The 22,500-nt window shown below is 43.6% G+C and overlaps 1 protein-coding gene and 1 pseudogene across 5 annotated transcripts in view; one reads left to right on the top strand and one right to left on the bottom strand.

Annotated features, from left to right (window-relative positions):
• Nucleotides 1-8,019, top strand: part of LOC147035099 (uncharacterized) — a 12,121-nt pseudogene extending 4,102 nt beyond the window's left edge.
• Nucleotides 8,020-8,544: 525 nt separating this feature from the next.
• The window catches only part of LOC147035100 (protein FAM110C-like), a 30,014-nt gene continuing 16,058 nt past the window's right edge, over nucleotides 8,545-22,500 (bottom strand). For 2 of the 5 annotated variants that reach the window (XM_085893579.1, XM_085893613.1), the window contains exon 2: nucleotides 8,545-10,878. In XM_085893579.1, coding sequence (XP_085749705.1) covers nucleotides 9,339-10,616 — 1,278 coding nt within the window. In that variant the 5' untranslated portion in view covers nucleotides 10,617-10,878 and the 3' untranslated portion in view covers nucleotides 8,545-9,338. Of the gene's footprint in view, nucleotides 10,879-20,512; nucleotides 20,592-21,847; nucleotides 21,956-22,500 lie in introns of those variants that run through there. The other 3 variants (XM_085893594.1, XM_085893586.1, XM_085893604.1) reach the window with 3 other exon arrangements.

Genomic DNA, 22,500 nt, shown 5'->3' on the forward strand with positions numbered 1-22,500 from the left:
AAGCATGTGCTGGCTATATTCTTCAAGATGTGCTCAGAAAGCAAAATTAATTTTTGCACACGAAAAAAAATAAAAACCACACACACACACACACACACACACACACACACACACACACACACACACACACACACACACACACACACACACACACACACACACACACACACACACACACACACACACACACACACACACACACACACACACCATTCGCTGCAGAGAACACCAAGTACTGAAAGAACTATATAAATGCCACCTTTAAAAATAAAAAATAACTTTCACTGGAGTTACCATGAGATTGAATAAGTATTTTCATTTTGCCTATTCAAACAACTTTCATCGACGTGAATTTAAAATTGTTTCATTTCAACAATGCATTTCGTTATCAATCATGCCATTTCTATAATTGTTTCCTGCATATTTTTTTTTTAATGTTTTGATCTATCTCTACTCGTGATATGGCTTATCTTGGATATCTTTCATGTTTGTTTTATTATACACCCTATGACCCCCACAGAAACACTGCACACCTGTGTTGCAGCAAAGCAGAGTTGCTCCAGACAAGCCATGTGAATATGAGGCCGACTATGGTTGGTTAGGCATTTCACTCTGTGCACATGTACAGCTTGCGCGCAACCATACACTTAAACAGGTCAGATTTCAACTGAATTGTAGGACTATCATTTCTGCCTCTCATGACTCATTATCTACATGTAAACAAATATTCTTACAGTCTACAAGCGTACTTCATCCATATTACCATATCTGTCCGTCATGGCCTGTGCTTACATCAGCATGACTTCCTCTGCCAGGCCTGCCGACCCAAAGGGAATCTAAGTCCGCATAAACTGAGGAGTGGGGGAGGTGCCGACATTTTTCTCCTCCCTGTTAGACTCTACCATGGTGGCTTTGTATTCCACCAATTCTTTTTTGCACACATGCAAAATGAAAACTTTTTTATTTTATTTTATTTAAACCCAAACACACATGCAAATAAAATAAAATCCTGGAGGAATGAGAGTTGAATCCCACTCCTGACACCAAATGTCATATGCCCAGGTCCCAACCAAAACCACAAGCAATACTGGGTGGAATCGCACATTCTTAGGTTGTTGGTCTGGAAGATAGTAAATGTTACTTATTTTATCTTATTTTACTCGATTGTTCTTATTTTTCAATTAAATGTCTTTTTAATTATTTTTGGGCTTATTTTGGGAGGCTGGAACATATCTCATTTATGTTATAAACTGTTTGCCATTCACGATTTCGCCGTTCGCTAAAGTTTAGAGGAATGTAACCCGTGTGTGTGTGTGTGTGTGTGTGTGTGTGTGTGTGTGTGTGTGTGTGTGTGTGTGTGTGTGTGTGTGTGTGTGTGTTGCGGTTTTGGAAATTCACAAAACACCATTCAAACACCCTGAAGATCAGTTATTTTGATAAGTAAGTGTTTCAGGTTAGGATTCCCCCACCGATGTGTAAAGGGAATAATTATTCGTGTACCGGGCTGTGAATCTTTGAGGTAGCCGTTATTCTTTCTGTCTTTAATTTCGAAACATCCTACAAAAACTCCTCACCATCGACAAGCAACGCTCCCCAACACCACCACTGCTTAAGCCGCCATTGTGCACCGCGGTGCGAACCTACTTTGCAAAACTGGATCACAGAGCAACTTCCCCAAAACCCACGGGTGACTTCAGACTTGGGGTTTCCCGCGAGGCTTACCAGGGGTGAGAGGTCGGAGGTGAAAAGTGGGCAGAGCCCCGCCTCGGGTTGAGAGATCAAAGAGCGGCTCGCCTCGGGCCAATATAAGGGAGGAGTTCGAGGCTGATTCGGGAGATGGGCGGCAGCGCGGAGAGACTGATTCGGGAGACGGGCGGCAGCGCGGAGAAGCTGATTCGGGAGACGGGCGGCAGAGCAGAGAGGCTGATTCTGGAGATGGGCGGCAGCGCGGAAAAGCTGATTCGGGAAACGGGCGGCAGCGCGGATGGGCTCATTCGGAGATTCATCGCTCTTGGGAAACGGGCAGTCGCGGCGAAGGAGGGAGCGCCAGACGAAAGCCGGAGAAGCGTTGGTGAATGGCCAAGGAGGAGACTAGCGTCGGGCAAGCTACGTCGCGGTCCAGGCGAACGGCCTTGAGACGGTCGAGCAGCGCTGAGGCAGTGGACGGGTCATAAAAGGACATCAACTCTAAAAGAGCAAAGACCCGTTCACTCCTCCAGCGCGTCGCCGGCCAGGTCAGGCCGCAGTGAAGGCCGGATGACCAAGGAGAACTGAGCAAGCTGTTCGCCAAGCTGCTCAAGCCACCCGGCTGCTCAAGCGACACGGCCAAGCCAGAGACAGCAGGGGTGACTGACCCAAAGACCTTCGAGCCGTCACAAGGGGCCGCAAGGTAACCTGCCCGGCCTCTTGTGAGCCCCCGGTCATCCAGGCTCTGAGTGGAAATAAGGGCTCACGAGCCCTGTTCTTTTCTGGGGGTTTTGTATGAAAGTGTTCTGTGGCTCCTTGTCTGGTTAAATCAAACTGAATTAAGTACATGCCTTTATATATAAACGAGTAGACATCGGCTGTAGGCTTTTCTCGTGTCTTGTCCCCTTTCCCCATTGATTGCTTACCTGGTTGAAATGAATGTCCCCATTGTTTGAATGTCAATCTGCTCGTTGCGTCATTTCCTCCCATTGACTTCCACGGCGCGTTCGGGAAGTTAGCCGGCTATTAAAGTGGTAATTGGTCCGACGGAACTTGGCGATTAAAACAGCTCGGCATTGCACACAGAAAGAGCGTGCTTAGCGGCTCATTTCCATACAAGTTCCGTCGAGGTATAAATTCTCGGTACTTCTGTCTGCGCGGACAATTAGGTATATCGAGATTCGGCGATTAACCCTATACCGTGTGGACAGAATATTGACGGTTTATGATGCGTTAAGGCATCCGTTGCAGGTTTCCGGAGTTGTCCGGAAGCTATGACTGAATTCCGGGTTTCGGCGGACGCGTGACTGTGATTGGCCCTTAAGCGGTCGTGCGTGGCTGTCCGAACCGGCAAATTCGTAAAAAAAAAATATATATATATATATATATGTATATATATATATATATATATATATATATATATATATGTATATACATATATATATATATATATATATATATATATATATATATATATGTATATATATATATATATATATATATATATATATATATATATATATATATATATATATATATATATTGTTACGGTTCTCGGAACCGTATGCATACAACATACAGTTGTCCTGAGTCAGTTATTCCATTAATATACGTGTAGTTAGGTCTCTACCTTTTGTCTAGTGGGAAGACAAGGGAGGGTGTTGCGATGGGCTATTAGTTAGGTTATCAAATCATTTTTCTCCTCCATTCCACTTCCCACTCTTCCTCTTTTCACTGCTGAGGTAAATTTGCCTCGCTTGCCCCTCGTCCCCCCTCGTCTCGCTTACCACGGCATGACAATCCATGGTGCCTTCATCTCGCTTGCTACCCTCATTTCGCTGGCCACAGTGTACCACCGTCTACCCAGCGACTCGTTTTCAGAGGCAAAATCCCGACGTTCAGCTGGACACACGCGATAAGCTGCACCGCCAAACCATCTTCCCAAGGCCAGACAGGGGCGGGCCAGGCCGGCCTCTGGCTGAAACCCCGCCCAGAAAGGCGGACCACATGAAGGGCCGGTCCAATCGGCATGCTCGGCTCGGACAATGACGTCAGGTTTCGGCAAGGCTCCTCCCTGACCTCTGGGTTCTAAAAAGCGCGGACCTCCGTGTAGTTGGTGAGTTGGGAAGAGAATTGCAAGTTGGTTGGAAGGAGAATTGAGAGAAGTTTTTGAGTATTGAAGGCGGAGTAAGGAGAATTGAAGGAGAGGAGTCATTGAGAGTGACTGTTCTGCCACTTGTCTCCGCCCACATGACGTCGAACCGCCCCTTGCTTCTCGACCAAGCCTCCTGTCTGGTCCCGCTTTCTGTTCCTCATCTCCGACCTCAACAAACGGCCTCTTGCCTGGTCCTGCCTGCTGCTCATCTCTCGCCCCCCCCCCCACCCCTTTGGACTCCGCTCTTCTCCACTCGAGCCCTCCTGCAGACACGATCTCCACACATACGGTTGTGGTCGAGCAACTCAACCATTGTCGGGTGCCGCACCACGGATCATCCCTCCCCCAAAACGCTCAGGTACCGAGAAACTGTAACCTCAACTCCCTCCCTCCCTGGCTACAAATGTCCCTTTCACAAATGGGTTTACTTTGTCTGAGTGTGTGTCTGAGAGTGTTGGCGCCTGTCCGTTAAGTAAGCCTGTATAAAATATTTTATTGTTGTGATTGTTGCTTTTATTAATAATCGCGTCAAGTCTGCACTGTGTCTGCTTTGCTTTGAAAGTTGCTTGTAAAATTTCCGCACCCCACACCTCTCTCATATTTCCCTACATTACACACCCAATAAACCTTTGTTGTGCCACATGCTTTTCCTCGCTTATTGTAAATAAATAATTGTTGTGTAAATGTTCCCAACTCGCCTTTGTCTTTTCCCTCATTGGTCCAGCATGGTTCGGATCTAAGTCTCGCCGGGTATTTATTCCCAACAATCCATTCCTTCTTGCAGGTACGTCCTTGACGGTGCCGCTCGGCTGCATCCAATCCGGAAAGGAGATCCGATCCGGTAGTGATCTGGTTCGGACAAGGCGTACCGAGGGCGTGGTTCCCCGGTGGTTAATTAGGTAACCCGATTCACCCATAGGCGGGAGGACCCTAGGTCACGCGGTTGAGTTATTGGCGTCCACGGTCGGTTTCACGACCCGCCACATCACGCAATTATCCGTGAGCGACGGCCTACAATTCCGGGGAGTCTGGTTGGAATTGACATAGCTTCCCCCCACCTCGTGGTCTTCTCACCTGACCCCTCCTGCCCGCAACAATATATATGTATAGCGGGGTGTGTGTAAGGATACAAACCGTGCTTCTCCATTGTCTCAGGTTGCTCACCTGCATTTGATTTTTCATTTATTTATTTATATTTTCATATACAGGTGATTTTTCCTGATGTATCGGCTTCGGTCTGTCAGCACACAAAATTACCGTGCTTCCCCGTTGTCTCAGGTCGCTCACCTGCATTTTTTTTTAATTTGTTTCTATTTTCATTTATGGATGTTGTTTAACGATTCTGTGATTTTTTTTAATAATTATTATTATTTTATTTTTTCCCCCGGTGTATCGGCTTTGATGTCCCTTGGCACGCAAAATTTTAGCTTTCTATGTCACCCGGAAGGTACCGATCTTTAATATCAGTGAGTGAGTCAGTCAGTGGTTATAAAGAGCTTTAGATATTAGATATATATTTTTTATATTATATTATTATTTTATATCATCGGTAATGTTTTATAATTTAATTCCAAAGTTGGCTTTTCCTGTATATAATTCCATACGTGATCATTTATTTCAATGCTGAATGGCACTGCATATTCAGCATATCATGCTTGAGTAAAAGAGATCCATTCTGGGTGATTGTACTATCAGTATGTTTATTGGGTCCCCTTGAATGTTGCGTTTACGGTAAAAAAATATTCTGCTGGTGGCCATATTGTAAAATGGCTACCACGGCTTTCAGAGTGGAAATTAACGGGTGCCCAAGATCAAAATTTGTTCAGAATGTGAATATGCATGCTTGGAACAAGCATGTTCCCTCAGAATGCATGCTTGGATCAAGATTGCCCTTTGGGTGAGTACTCTGCTACTAATTATAAAAAAGGCAAAGTTCTGATAGATGAAGGAATTGATTTCAGCTTAACTGTTGCATTGTCTATTTGCGCATTCTGTAAATATCAACATTGCTGGGACATGTAAAGTCTAACACTTTAGATTTGTGTCACTGAGGGCCCAAGGTCATTTTTGAAGACCATCTCTTTAGGAGCAAATGGACACCTGAGCAGAATAGTCTCACTTAGTTTGAGGAAGCTGCTATTTAACCTCAATTTAATGGTTGAAAAACAAGAGGACAGATAACTCATTGGTGTAGGATTTTCCTCGTCAAAAGTCAGATATATTCTGGTATCATCAGCATAGCAGGGAAAAGCAATGTTATGAGTGTGGATGATTGTGAAAGGAAATGTTACCACCACGTTCTCCCTTATGTGTTTGTAATATATAAATAGTGCTTTAATATTGCGTGATACTTCCACCATAATCAGTTCAGCAATTACAAAGTTATTGTTGGATTTGGAAAACGCATTGCACTCGATAAGGAAATCTGATTTTTTTTATTTATTTAAAAAACTGGCCTTTTGAGGGCGAAACTTAAACGGATGTTAAACTTTGTGTCCCAAATGACAGCATGAGTGCATCCTTCATAAGGTAAAATAAAAAAACATCTCCTGTTTGATCGAGATTTTGCTGGGAAGGAATAGTAACTATTTAAAACTAGTACCAAAGTCAATTCAAAATCTAATTTTCACCAACACCTTCGGCACGAGCTACCTCAGTACCAGTTTTCTCTGTACAAACCTTCTCTGCGTCGGCTGTTTCCGCGTCGGCTGTATCCGCATCAACTGCATCCGCATCAACTGTTTCCACATCAACTGCATTTGTGCCTCTCCCCAATGCACCCAAATTTATTATTGGAACTGCATCCATGGAAAAGGTAAATACTGAATGCCAGACATCCATTAGCAAGCACAAGGCATGACGACGCTACACAATTTTTGCATTTCATAGGGTCAGTAGACCCGTGGTTAGGGTCTATCTCAATATGAACACACAAGGAGGGATGAAGGAGTGTATGTTGAATTGAGAAAAGACAGTCTGGGGTTGGGGAGGTGTGAGTATGGAATGAAAAGGGCTCGGTTTGGGAAGATTGGATTAAAGTTAGGGAAATGGAAGATATGGGATAAACAAGGTTTGGGGTTGAGGGTCGAGTCGAGGCAAAAATTAGTCTACATAACCTGTAGCTAGGCCTTTATTTATGATGGTTGAATAGCCATTGCTCAATCTCATTAATAAAATCTGGACAAGCGTAGCCCCAGTACATGAATGGTTAATCAAGATAACTCTTAGATTCTATTTTTCTTGCACATTACCTTGCCTTCTCTCTTTGCTGTTGTTTACCATTATAACTATGTATTATATTTCAAATCATCTCATTCATTGTTTAATTTTTTTATGACACCACAAACCTCTGTGGCTTGGAAACACCTTGTAGCATTGAAATATTGAAGAGGACTAACCAGCTTCAATAGGTTATGAATAAACATTTATTTTCTTTCTCTTTTTTTTTTTCTTCCGTCAGCCCTCAAATGCTCATCAGACAACCTTGGTTTCTCCACATCCACCCAACTCTGCCGTTTTCCACATTTCAGCACATCCAACCCACTTGCTCTCTACCACAACTCCTCATTACATAATGCTGTCTCTTCCTCAGAGTAGCCCTTTGTCTCATGCACCAAATTCAACATCTGGTCAATCTTTGTGTGGACAACCAATGGCATCTCTATCCAACCAAGTTCAGAAACTTGGGCCCAGGAAGTTGCCCTTGATTGTAAGGCAAAAAGGCCCCAGACCTGCACAAATATGCTTTTTGCCTTGTGAAAAGAGCATGGGATCAATGGGAATTACTAAAACTCAGCAAGTGCTCATGAAGCCTGATAAGCCAGGAACTGCAGAGTGCAGTCAGTTGAGTTTAGAGCCAAAGCAGAAAATGCATGAGAGATCCGGAGAAACAGGAGGCCAACAAGAAATAATTAGAAAATTCTAATTTTGTCTTCATAGTTTTGACTTGCAATTCTCAGGTTGGATTCCCAATCATGTTTAGTATTAAACAAGAAAATACTGTATAACTTTATTCCCTTCAACCTCCATATGGTATAATCATTATCCTTCCTGTAATTCATTTATTTCAAAAGAGGTGTTCTCCTTTTCCTTTGCTTTCGGATTGACCTCTTGGCTTTGTCTGCCCAATGTTGAAAAAAATAATAAAACAAGACGATTAATAAAATAATTGCATATCATATGGTTTTTATTGATTTACACACCATATTTTATCATGCACATTCAAAACTTGAGCAAATGTGTGATATCTGTGAAATAATGTTGATTGGAAGCCATTTCCATGTCACGTATACAAAATTCTGGATTGTTCGGTCCCCCTGCCCTCAACACTCCAAGTATCTTTTATCTGTTTCACTTCCATTACCTTCTATTCCTAATTCCAATAGCTTTTATTCCCCCCCGCTCCTCAACCTCCCACCCATATTTTTGTTTTCTGTACCCCCCCACCAGAAGCAGTCAGCATTACTCACCTCATAAAGAAAATCTCCCTGGAAAGGTGGTGGCAGCAGAGAGTGGATGGATTTAAATTTGAATTGGAGTGGTAATTGAAAGCAGTGTGGGTCAAGGAGTATGTGAGTGTTAGTAAGATTGCACAGGCTTGATGGGCGTAATGGCCGCCTCCTGCAATTGAAGCTCCTTGTGTAAAAACACATCCTTTCGCAAGTATTTGATTGAGACACCAAACAAATGACAGATACAACAGCACTGAAACATGTTTTTATTTTGTATACAAATAAGTCTCGACTCATTGAAGAGTGAGGTAACAGAGGATAAAAAGCAATGCATTGAGGGAACAGTGGAGCAGTGGGGCAAGAAAGTGGATGCAACAATAGGATGAACAAATGGTAGGCAGAGGAGGAGAGAATAGGAAAGGAAATATGGCAACCTGTAAATAGATAGGGAGAGGTTGAGGAGGGTTAATTGCAAGGCAACCTGCAAAGACTATGGTACATCGAATTATTGTATCAGACTCCTCATTTAAGGTTTATTGTAAATAAAACGAGAACAACAATTTAAAAAAAAATTCTCGTATCTGGATCAGGATTTTCACCAAGATCGAATCGATAATTATTCTTTGTCACATACCCAACCTGTCCACCAAGTTTCGTCCGAATCCGTCCGCAACATTTCGAAATATCATGCTCTACAACTTTTTTTCCCCAATCTCTCAGTGGTGAAGAATTACTGAAAAAAAAATTCTCGTATCCAGATTCAGATCTTCACCAAAATCTAATCAATTTGTCCTTGTCGCAAACCAAACCTGTGCACCCAATTTCATCCGAATCCATCCACAATGTTTTGAGATACCCTGCTTACAGACAGACAGGGGTAAAAACAACCTCCATCCACCTTCGGCTGCAGAGGAAATCACCAATGACAAGGTAAAATAGATGCTTACTAAAAATTGACATGGATATGGCGATGCAGTACTTTTTATAACTGTACATAAATTATTGAGTAAAAAGACCATTTGCATGTCGTAGGCAATTCCACATCGTTATTTTTTCTTATTCTTTGTTCCTTGGCAGTTGTAGATCCACTTGATGATCCGTGCATTACGCTCCACAACAGACACGTTTTGAGGTTGCAACTTTTCTTCTTCCCAGCTACTGTTGCCATCAGACATTTCACACACACTGCTGTGCTTCTCTCTGATGCTCGCACTCCGTATTCTGACAGAACCCAGTTCTGAACTGTCGCGGGTACACTCTATTGAGCAAAGAGCCTCCTGCTGTTCTTGATCCAATCCACAAAAGTTGAAAAATCGCTCAATGTCTGCAGCACTGCGGGAAATACGCGATGTTATGTCTGACCGAGAGTAACGGGGTAGGTGTCGTTTCGGACTTCCACCCTCTTGCACAGTGGGCCTTGTTCGTGGTCGGTGCAGACTACGAGGTGATCGTTCAAGTTCAGGAATTTCTGATAGTGATGTTGCACATCGAGGAGAAAGAGGTGGCAGAGTGGCTGCCTTTATTTTCATTGCTGATGGTGATCTGGAAACTGAATTTTCCTTGAGGTTTCCTTGCCTTTGGCTTAATGGCGTCATTTTTATTTTGTGAGCAGGAGAAGCCAATTTACTTGATGGAGTTTCATTAGTGGTTGTTGGGGTGTGTGATGCCATTTTCATAGGTGATTCCTGCTTTAATTTTGACCTGGTATCAACATGGTTATCTGTGTCAGTATTGATGTGCATTCGCTCTTTCATACTGGAACCAAGTCGGCGGAAGAAGTTTGAAGGAGATCCTCGCTCAGTACTTTCAAGCTCTGGGCATTGTTCATCTTCATATTTCTCCTGGCTAATTGTCTCCTCTTGCCTTCGACGATGTATGATCAGCGAGTCCGGCCTAAACTGGCCTCGCCGGGAACTTTTTCGAGTGGCTACCCTGTCATGAAGAGAGCTCTTTGGAATGCACTTCAAATCCTTGTGAACATCAAGGCTCCCAGAATCTCCACCACAACTCGCAACAGTGTTGTTTTGAGAATCATGGGAGCTCTCGTTTTTATGATGACCACAAGGGGTTGTGGAACAAGACCCAGTAGGATTAGGGTCTGCACTGACAACAGCCTGGCTTCGAATATATTTGGGTTTATCAGCATCGAGTCGTTCACGAGCACTTGGTCGACCCTCTGACCGTGTGGCCTGCCAGTGCCAGTACTTTGGTATCTTGTCAAGGTTGCTGCTGGAAAAGTTGGAAGGTAATGTCTGAGAAATCAGGGGTCTAAGGGGCAGAGGGAGGCTCTGTTTCCGCCCCTCCAGTCCAGGAACATTGAGCATTGCCCAATAAAACTATGAACAAACAATTGTTACCAGAAATACCCTCCTCTTTTTGTACCCAGCAGTGTAGTACCAAATGGAAATGTCTAATTGCACCACAGGTTGTGTCTATGAGCCAGCCTTTTGTCTGGAGGGCACAGCTGCTTTCAAACACATTTTGAACTCTTCTTGGATGTTGGAACATCCGCTCTTCTTGTGTCCTCTATTCTTCGTATTCCAAAGGTGTTGAAAAATCGGGGCTTTTGGCACCAGCACCTCCTGCCTGCACCCAACGGGGTAAAAGAAGAATGTAAGTGCATTCTGATTTTTTTTATTTGTGGGGGGGGGGGACAAATCCTAACACAATATTCCCTCCTTTCCTAAAGCTGATAAACATGTGGCTATGGTAATTGTCTAATCTTGGTTGGCAACTTCAGCAGTGTAAGTTACTTCTGTACATGTTCAGATGGTCTGAGCCAGCAAACCATGTCACAATTTATTTGTGGGTGCTGCAAGTTTTCAGGGTAGTGGGAAACCCCTCCATTTTCACATATCTTTACATTTCCTTTATGTTGCAGGTCTTAAACATATTCATAATAGCCTAATCCTAATTTTAAACAAGTACTAACACTTAGACCATCCATCAATTACGTATGCAAATACTGTGACATTATAAAGTTCCCTTCCAGCTGTCTTCCCAACTTTTCATATATCACCACCCCTCCCCCTGCCCCCTCCCCTCACTCCCCTGCAACTCCAACTCTCATTTCCTCATTTTATTTTCCTCTTTATTTGTCCACCCTTGTACTTCATCACTCTCCATTTCCATCCTATTTCTCAATTTTATTTTACTCAATCACCCCCCCCCAACCCCAACCCTCACATGTTGTATGTAATACAGTATATCATTATTTGCTCCTTGGTAATTATAGATCCACTTGGTGAGCTGTGCAGTGCGCTCCACAGCATCAGGAAGGGCATCCGGCCATAAAAACAGTCTCACAAAATGGGAACCACGATTGTCATGGGGCCTGCAAGGCGAACCCTCGCTTTAGCAGAGAAAAATGGCCTTAAAGTGTGTGTGTTTGTGTGTGCAGTGCACTCCACAACCGAAACGGGTTGAGGTTGTGACTTTCCTTTTCCACAGCTATTGTTCCCATCAGACATTTCACCCACACTGCTGTGCATTTCGTTGATGCTCACACTTGGTAATCTGACAAGATTCAGCCCTTTAAGGGCTGACTTTTGTTTATTAAGATTTGCTTTGTTGGGGGGGGGGTGATGTGGTGCATACGGTGTCAGAATTGGAACAGACAACAGATAAGGGTGTAACAGTAGAAGGAGAGGTTGGCAGGAAAGGGGAGGGGGGGTGGAGAACACACCAACAGCAGGGTTGATGGACAAAAGAGAGGGAGACTTGGAGCAACAATGGATGTGGAGAACAAAGAGCAATGATAGGACACAGCGGTGAACAAGATGGATACAGCTGCAAATGCTCAATCACAGAAGTGGAAGGAAAAACTCAGAAAGAGGTGGGGTTGTGGAGAATGAATGGGGGTAGAAAAGATTATGGTTGTGGATGGGAGATGACTCGAGATGGTAGCGAAAAGTTGTCTTCAAGACCTGGAGGGAAGAATGAGATTGAAGAGACTGAGGAATTTGATTTCATGGTGGGGTGGGGGGGGGGGTATGGATGAGTGCAGGTGAGCAGTGATTCTGGATTTTGGGAGTTTCACCAGCAGGAGGTTACTGGCACATTGCATCCACACTGCAGAAATGTGGGATAGGGGGGAGGGGGGGATGAATGAGTGCAGGTGAGCAGTGATTCTGGATTTTGGGAGTTTCACCAGCAGGAGGTTACTGGCACATTGCATGTACACTGCAGAAATCTGGGAGAGGGTGGTGGGGGGGGGGCAGAGCACAGAAAAGGCGGAGAGTGAGCAAGACAAGAAAGGCAGCAATAGAAGACAGAAATATCACCGATCTGTCTGCAATGTGAAAGTGATCAGCCCAGAGACTCAGCTTCATTGTGCGAGATTCCAACGATTTTGAAGTTCTTTGTTTCCACGACATCAAGCTGAGCAAGGTGTGAGGCAGGGGAGCCAGCCCAGAGGGGAGAGCAGTGCACCATCAAGCGGGATCGTGAAGGGCTTTTTCTTTTTTTTTTCTTTTTTTTTGTATACCTTGTTCGAGGCTCGTATGAGAGCTAACACACAACTCGCAGCAAGGGGGCATGAGACAAGAGGGGCGGGAGTGGAAGGGACAAAACAGTGGGGAACAGACACATTAGGTGAACTGTGGAAGGGAGAGGGATGGGGATGGGACGGGGAACATGGCGAAGAGAAGATGGACATTACCGGGACTTTCAGGAAGGAAAGCAGGGGAATTGAAGGAAGTGGGCTTGGGTGGATTATCGGGGTAGAAAAGATCGAGGATTTGGATGGGGGAAGATAAGAGGTGGTGGTGAACAGCTGTTTTGAAAGCCTGGAGGGAAGAATGGGAAAGAATAGAGTGAGGAAGTTTATTCCAAAGGCAGAAAAAAAGAGGAATGAAAGAGTGAAGATGAGCAGTGATTCGTGATTTTGGTAGTTTTACCAGAAGGGGGTTGTTGGCGGACCTTGAGCGCCCTGTGGAAATGTGGTGGGGACAAATCGCAGAGAGAGCAGGGGGGCAAGGCTGGAGAGGAGTCGGTAGAAGACAGAAAGACCACCGACCAACCTGCGGTGATTGAGTGAGAGGCCCAAAGACTCAGCTTCATTGCGGGAGATGCCGATGATCTTAAATGCCCTGGTTTCGACAGCGTGAATCCGAGAAAGGTGGGAGGCAGGAGCACCAGCCCAGAGGGGAGAGCAGTACTCCATCAGGCTACGGACAAAAGCTTTGTAAGTGGTCAGGAGCTCAAGAGGGCCGAGGAAGGACTTTGCACGACGGAAGATTCCCAGTCGACGACTGGCTTTTGAGGCGAGGTTGGAAATGTGACTTTCCCAGGAAAGGTCATGGCAGATAGTGAGACCCAGAAGCTTGAAAGAAAAGACTTCTTCCAGAGGATTGTTGAGAAAGTGGATGGGGGGGTTTCTAAACGGTCCTTTCGAAGAGACATTGTGAGAGTCTGAGATTTGTCCGGATTGAAAGACATGTTCCACGTGTTGGACCACTTTGTGATTTTATCCAGATCTGCAGTGAGCAAAGAAGCTGCTGCTTGCCGGTCTGAGGGATGACAGATGGTACGGCGGAGGGTGGAGTCGTCGGCAAAGAGAAATAGAGGATTTTCCAGAGAGTCCGAGAGATCATTGATGAAAACCAGAAAAAGAACAGGGCCCAGAACACTACCTTGAGGAACTCCAGCCTGCACAGGAAGAGGGGATGAAAGAACTCCATTTAGGGCCACACGTTGACTGCGACAGGAGAGGAAGTCTGCGAGCCATGAGTGGAGATGGCCTTGAATACCATGGGAAGAGAGTTTGGAGAGTAGGGCAGGGTGCCAGACTGTGTCAAAAGCACGTGATATGTCCAGGGATACGGCTCGGATTTCCTGTCTGGCATTGAGGACCTCCATCCATTGATGGGAGAGCAGAAGCAGCATATCCAGGGTAGAGTGACCTGGTCTGAAACCAAATTAATGATTGGAAATCAAGCCATTGGAGAAGAGGAAGGATTTCATGTCTGAAGCGATGATGGATTCCATAACCTTGCTGATGATTGGGAGAAGGCTGATTGGTCTGTCGTTGCACGGATCTGTTTTTGCACCTTTTTTATGCAGGGCAGTGATGTTAGCAGATTTCCAAGCAGATGGCAGATGACCTTGGGCAAATGAGAGGGTGAATAGAACAGAGAGAGGGTGAGCAAGAGCAGAAGAGCATGCTTTGAGGACACGTGGGCTGATGCCGTCTGGACCGGTTGCAGAATCTGACTCGAGGTTTGAAAGCAAGCTCTCCACCTATTCAGGAGAAAAGGATACAGAGTCCAGGGACAGTTGTGTGCGACTGGGTAAAGTGGGTAGAGATAGTGATGGGTTTCGGACACAAGATTTAGCTGCAAACACCGAGTTTAGACATTCAGCTTTTTCACGTGTGGAATCAGCAGTGCGGCCATTTGAGGTAAGGGAGGGATGGAGGGGGAACATACACCAGAAACAGATTTGTTTAAACGCCACCAGGATTTTGAGGAGGGAGAGAGGTTTGAGAGTTCAGACTTGAGATGAGAAAGATGTTGTTTTCTGGCTGTCCTGAGGGTAGATACACACTTGTTCCGAGCTTTGTGGAAGGAACTGAGATTGCCCTCAGTTGGGTTTGCTTTCCATGAGGCAAAGGCAAGTTGTTTCAGGACAACTGCCTCGCCACAAGCTTCAGTAAACCAAGGGTGGGAGGAAGAGTAGACAACTGAACACGAGAGGGGATAAATCTGTGCATGAGGGAGAGCAAGTTTCTTTGAAAGAATTCCCAGGATAAGTTGATGTTTGAGAAAGTAGTGATAGGAGACCAGTCTGTAAGTTTGATGGCTGCTCGGAGACCCTGCCAGTCGGCTTGAGTGAAATTCCAGACTCGACGGCGGTGAGGTGGTTCTCTGATAACAGCCAGAGAGATGTCCACTTTGACAAGGACGTGGTCAGAAGAACTGATTGGAGCGAAGGAAGAGCAGCAGATATTGTCAGGGAAATTTGTCAAAATCAGATCCAGAAGAGATGGAGTACCATTGGTTGAGATCCGGGTCGGGAAGTTGACCGATTGAGTCAGTCCTAATGAGTCGCAGAAAGCTTTTGCTGAGGTGCCATGGCAGGTGAGAGAGGTACCCACACCTAGCCAACTGGCGTGATGACAATTGAAGTCACCACATAAGAGGAAGAGAGAGTTTGGATGAGAAGATAGAAGATGGTCCATGTTTTCGGATAGTGAGGTGTAGATGGAGTCATCACTGTTCGGTGGATGGTACAGTACACATATAAACATGAGGTGGGAGTGGAGGGGAAGCCGAAGCCAGAGCTATTCCTGGGGGTGTGGAGGAGTGAGAGCAGTGCATGGAGAGTGAGGAATAGAGTCTTTGATGAAGAGAGCAACACCTCCACCAGGACGAGGCTCAGGTCTGTCATACCGTAAGAGGGAGTAACCGGGGAGAGATACTTGGGAGTCAGACACGTCTTGGGAGAGGAAAGTTTCTGTTAGGCAGATAATGTCTGGTTTGTCAGTGGCAACCTGTATGGAAAGATCTGAAAGGTTTGAGCGAAGGCCCCGGATATTTGAGGTCCACACTTTTAATGAAGAGGTAGGGGAGGAGGCTTTGGGTGCAGGAGGTGGAGGGGAGGGGAGGGTAGGACAAGGGACGAGGGGGAGGTAAGGAGGGTTGTTGAAAGAGTGTGGGGTATTGCAGAATAGCGAGGGGAGGGGGCCGAATGAGGAGAAAAGGCTCTGTGGTGCTGGGGGAGAGGGGGGACAAGAGACAAGGAAGAAGGCAGTTGAGGATTTGAGGAGGTGGAGTGAAGAGATGGAGGTGAGAGGACAGTGGAGTGAGCCAGCTTGGTGGATGAGAGGGTGGGCAACTTTGAGAAGGATGAGTGAGGGGGATGAAAGGTGGGAGAAAGGTGAGGGTGGAATTTTTGAGAGAGGTGAGAGGGAGGCTTGGAGGGAGAAGAGTGGGATGGTTGCTTTGAGAGTGAGAGTGAGGGGTGAGGGGGTGAGTTGGCACTGAAGTTGGAAAAAAAGAATGGTTGATGGAAAGCGAGCATCCATGGCAAACTGTGGTTTTTAAAAGTTTTAGGTCAGAGATGCGATTTAACACAATTCTTGATGGATGCAATGAAGGCGAATTCAGAGAATGGAGAGAAGAAGCGCTGTAATAGTTGGATTTTTTTAGGCAAGGAATGAAGGAGAGGTCGAAATGAGAGCAGTCTGTTAAAATAGCAGAAGAGTCGTGCATTATGAAACAGTAAAGAGTACCACATGTGTGAGAGAGGAAAATGAAGCATTATAAGATCGTTTTTGTTGTTAATATTAATGTTTGAGAGAGTTCAACAGATTAGGTCATGGAAGTGTAGAAAAAAATGGAGGAAGAAGACGAGGAGGAAGTTAAGAGGAAGAAGAAGAAGCAGAATCGGGAGAAGGTGAGCGTGTTGTTGTTGTTGGGTATTTTTTTATTTTTTTGAGATAAGAAAGAGATTAGTTGGGAGAATGGGGGATGTTTGGAAAGTGGGGAGGATGAAAATTGAAGGTAATGGGGAGGATAGAAATTGAAGGTAATGGGGAGAAAAAACAAACAAAAAAAACACGATCCAACACCGAGTGGAACCGGTAGGCCTCAAGCCTAGGCCAAGGCCTAGGCCTCAAACACCAGGTAAGAACGTCGACAAAAATACTCACAAAATAGCACGATTTTTGAAACAAAACCGAACTAGGAACACAGTAACATGTAGGTGAGAAAATTAAACAGTTAAAACGGGACAAATAACGACCGGAAACTTAACTTTGAGAACGTCAGCAGTGAGCCCCGAAGGAGACCTCTCATCGCTCCAAAACCGGAACGGGAAGGCCTTGTCGGTAGATAAAAGTTAATGTTACAGTAGAGGGTGAAGTCATTAGCAAATAGATATACGGTTTGTTGATGTTTATGAAGATTAGGAAAAGGACTGGGCCGAGAACACTGCCTTGGGGCACTCCAGCCTTGGCAGGAAGAGGAGATGAAAGGATTCTGTTGAGTGCCACGTGTTGGATATGAGAATAGGGGAAGTCAGTAATCCAAGAGTGGAGTTGGCCTTGGATGCCATATGCAGAGAATTTGGAGAGTACGACAGGGTGCCAGACTGTATCAAATGCACAAGATATGTCCAGAGAGATGGCCCTGATCTAATGACCATATAACAAAGGTATAATGTCATCCTGATTGCCAAGTAGGGATATTACATTTTGATCTATTTTGAAATGTCAAAGTGCACAACTCGATGTAATTGGTGCCTGCACTCTCTTGTGTCAAAAGTATAATTACAATTTTTAGTGTTTATCGTTTTTTTTTTTTCAGTGTTTATGGAACATAGATAAGCTTGTTGAAAGTGTTTATAAGATTTGGAACTGCAATCACAGCATCATGAGCCATATTAGACACATTTCAAATTGCAGCATCATGGGAACACTGAAAGGCCAACCCAAAGGTTTTCGGTTATTTATTTTGCCCTTTCATTGTCAGTGTATGCATCTTCGATTCCCTTGTAAATTACACTGTTCCCTTTAATGTCATTTGTGCCAACTCTACTGCAGTGGTCTGCAAAAGTATTGACCCCCCCCCCTCCAAAGTTTTCACATTTTGATGCTACCTGAGCTTATCTCATTATGCTTTCAAAATTGACTTGATGTATAGAATCTTCACAAACTACTTCAAAGTGATAAAGCTATAAAATGTGAATAAGTTAGATTAACAGAGACTATCAGATGATTCTCATTTGCATAAGAAATCAAACCCTTTCCCTAATTAACCCGAAATCACTTCAGGAGCAAATTATTTTTTGAAGGTCACAGAATAAGTGTAATCGGTTTCACCTTTGTGTTATCAGTGGTTTAACTTAAAAAATTAAGCTCCCCACTTAACGAAGGAGTTTTAAGGTACAACTCACTTGGTCAACCAACAAGGCAAACAAGAAGACCAAGGAGCTTTCTGAAGAAGTCAGACATAAAGTGGTGGAGAAGCACCGTTCACGAGAGGGTTATAGGAAGATTTCAAAGTTACTCATTATCCCTTTGTGTATGTTGGAATCGATCATTAAGAATTGGAAGACTTATCATACCACCCAGACTCCACCCAGACCAGGTCGACCATCCAAGCTGAGTAGCCGGGCAAGCAGGAATCTGGTTCAGGATGTCACTGTAAATCCAACAATGAGTTTGAAAGAAATACAAGTATCTATGTCTGAGATAGAGGTCAGTATTCAACAATCCACAATATCCAATTCCCTTCACAAAGCTGCTCTTTATGGATAGGTGGCAAGAAAGAAGCCATTTCTGAAAAAAATACATCTAAAAACTCTGATGGAGTTTGTGAAAAAGCATCTTAATGACATTGCAGGCATGTGGAGAAACGTTTTGTGGTCAAACAAGACAAAAATTGAACTTTTTGGTCTCAATTAAAAGTGTTACGTCTGGCACAAGCCGAACACTGTAGATCACCCATTCAACACCATCCCTACTGTCGAGCATGGTGATGGCAGCATCATGTTATGGGGCTGCTTTTCATCAGCAGGGACTGGTAAGATTCTCAGGATTGAAGGGTCAATGGACAGTGCAAGGTTCAGGAGAATCCTTGATGAAAACCTGCTTGAGTCAGCCATGAATTTGAAACTGGGTAGGAGATTGACATTTCAATAGGACAATGATTCGAAGCACAAAGCTAACGCCACACTGGAGTGGCTGAATAAGAAGAAAATAAATGTTTTTGAGTGGCCCAGTCAAAGTCCTGACTTGAATCATATTAAACATTAATGGTGAGACTTGAAGATTGCGGTCCATTGACGATCCCCATCAAACTTGGCAGAACCATAGCAGTTTTCACATGAAGAATGGACAAAGATTTTACCATCTCACTGTGCAAATCTGATAGAGACCCACCCCAAAAAGACTCATCGCAGTCATTGCTACAAAACATGCTTCCACCAAGTAGCGACGGAAGGGGGTGAATACTTTTACAACCAAAGAATTTTGGTTTGTACATGTTTTTTTTTTTTTTACAGATATTCCTGATGTGTAACCTCCTTCTGCTATAACTGTTTTGTTTGATCTTTCCAGTTATGAATAAAAAAGTTCATTTGGAAAAATTGTTTCTGCATCATTCATAATTTATCTAAATATGGCATTATCGAAAAGAGCGTGTAAAAGAGGACCCTGGAACTGTATAAGTGTTGTAAAACAATAGACGTTATGCATTTAATACTTTGAACCTTAATGCCACATTTAGTTTAAAAAAAAAAACATTTTTTATGTGAAAGGATGTTAGGATAGTATGTCAAAAAGTATGTAAACAATGCAGGGATGGTCACAATAATGAAGTGAAACCATCCCAACATCTTTCTTTGAATAATGCTTGTTCCCTGACCATACCTTCATCCATTTGCAATGATAGTACATGTTGATTGCTTCCATGTATTAATTTGACCAGTGAAATAACATGTATGTGTACACACACACACACACACACACACACACACACACACACACACACACACACACACACACACACACACACACACACACACACACACACACACACACACACACACACACACACACACACACGGCATGTATAGGGTCATTTGCAGCACAACTATTATTCAAAGAAAGATGTCAGGATGCTTTCACATGACAACTTCTTGTAATCATCCCTACCTTTTTTACATAGTTTTTGACAAACCATCCTTGCATCCTTTTACATTGAAATTGTTTTTTTGGTTTTTTTTTTTGACGAGCAGAGTACCCACCATATGGTTCTTTTTCCAAGCATGCATACTTTTATATGGATGGTGTATAGACAACTGACAGCTCTTTATGGGCAAAGAAAAAAAAATAACCTGGGTTACATGCAGGAAGCAAAAACATACCTACTGCTTAACGTGGGGACAGGAATAATGTACTGTAAATGGTGGAGACTTGTAAAACCCTCTCCTACCTGGAGGCGGCAGAGCTACACGATGCACAATTACAGAGAGCATTTGCATCCACTCCTCTCGCTCCAAGACCACTGGCAAGGATTAAAAACTGCCCTATACATCAATTGTGGTCATGCTGATCCTATGTAGCAAGTCTGGATGTAATCAGCCCAGAACTAGGATTAGTGTGACAAACACACAAACACTGGTCTGTGAATTATAAGGAGGGTTACTTGTTTCTGTACTTTTTTTTTATGTAGTTACATTTTTACTCCCCAACTTTATTTAATGTTTGTCATACTTCAGTGGCGACGAGTCAACGACAAACTGTGTGGCTGTATGCAGGCATGCTTGGAAGGTTTACGGACAGAAGAAAATTCCTGCACACGGATGGAAGAAAGTGAAGAAACATACCATCACACCTGTGGCAAATATCATATTCATACAATTACTGGTAGTTTACCCACCCTCCGGGTGGGTGGAGTTTGTGCATTATTTACTTGATGAAAGATCATTGATTGCAAATGAAAGATCGAAACGGTATAAAGGGGTCTGAAAGGTCTCAAGATTTAATGGTCCAAAAGTTGTAGATGGAGTCATGGTGTAATAATACATAATGGCTATGCTTATGGTAGGGTTGGGTAAATAGTGAAGTTTTTTTTTTTCGGTTAAGTGTCCGCATAGCATTTTCTAAGGCCATTTGCGATGCTGAATCTGAAAACGTTGGAATTTTTTTTTTACCTCCGATGACTTTTGACCCCTGGAACTTTAATTTATTCAAAATGGCGACAAAAAAAGTTTTTTTGTAAGAATTTCTGACCAACTGAGAGAAAATAATGCTTGTAATATATCAATTTATATGTTTTTCCGATCAGGAAATACGAAAATGACACTTAAGCAACGATTTGATGATTTTTTTTAACACAATTTTTGAAAACAGCACAATATTTTGCTAAAGTTGAACTGTTTTTGTCATTCTCAGATCAACATAACACCGAGATTACATCAGTGCCGCCAACAAAAGTTCATGAATGTTATCCTGCACGGATTCCTCGGACTTGATAGCATTCTTTATAGAGTTGTGTATCTTGGTCAAACTGAATTTTTGAGTGCGGAATTTCCCTGCTCCATCCTTCACACGTCTTTGTTGGCGTATGTCTGGGGGCTACAGTTAAGCGTAAATATGTCACTTCCGCGAGAAGTTCTTTCTCCGATAGTGTACTCAGTAAATATAGACTGTCTGGGGTCAAAGGTCCTTTGTGCTTTTTGCAAGTTTGTATAGTATTCAATAGCCCAGAATTTTTATTTTTCTTCAAGTCTTCCTTTTTCCTAAATTACTTGATTTCGGTCTTATGCAACATCCAATCAATTTGAAAATGTGATTAGCATATTCCTTGAACTGAAAAACATATGAAATGATATATTACAAGCCTTATTAGTCACATTAGACAAGGAAAACATGAAAAAGTTCAATTTTTGGCCACTATTTTGAATAAGTTAAGGTTCTGGGGTTTAAAGGTCATCGGAGGTAAAAAAAAAAAAAAAATTCGGATTCAGCATGGAAAACAGCCATAGAAAATGCTATGCACAAAATTTCAATCATATTTACCCAACCCTACTTATGGTCCAACAGTACCGGGCGTAGTGGCGTGCGCCTGTAATCCGGCTACTCGGAGGCTTGGGTTTGAGGATCGCTTGAGGACGGGACCTCTGCACTGGGCCATGCTATGAGAGGGTGTAGGCCCCCCAGAATCATGGTGAAACCCAATCCATATCCCTGTGTCATAAGAGGAGACCAGGGTTGCGTCAGGAAGGGCATCCGGCGTAAAACCTATGCCAAATCAGTATGTGGATCATAACCGATGATCCGCTGTGGCGACCCCTAATGGGAGAAACCAAAAGACCAACAACAACTTATGGTCCAACACTATGTAATTAAAAAAATTGATAGAAGTACAGTACAATACTCATGTTCAAACAGTACATAATTAATGGACGTAATCACATGGGTCAACCGAGGCTTCAGACAGATTTTTGGTTTTATATACGAGGGTGTGTTGAAAAGTAATGCCTCCTATTCTTTTCCTCCAAAAGAGGTAAATTTTTCCGAATTAAACAAAGAGCAGTCCACACATTAGTTCTTCCCACCCCTGGATGTGAAGTTTTCGAGATTCTGACACTAAATGTCTCTGTGTTAGGTTTGTCGAGATGGCAGTGCAGCATGACCTTGTCAGTGCTTTGAAACCCCGGAGATGAGAGTTGGAGTGACTGACAATAGATTTGTATTTA

The sequence above is a fragment of the Eptatretus burgeri genome, chromosome 1 (genome assembly GCF_056783735.1).
Source record: "Eptatretus burgeri isolate ZD-2024b chromosome 1, Ebu_testis_v1, whole genome shotgun sequence".
Lineage (NCBI taxonomy): Eukaryota > Metazoa > Chordata > Myxini > Myxiniformes > Myxinidae > Eptatretus > Eptatretus burgeri.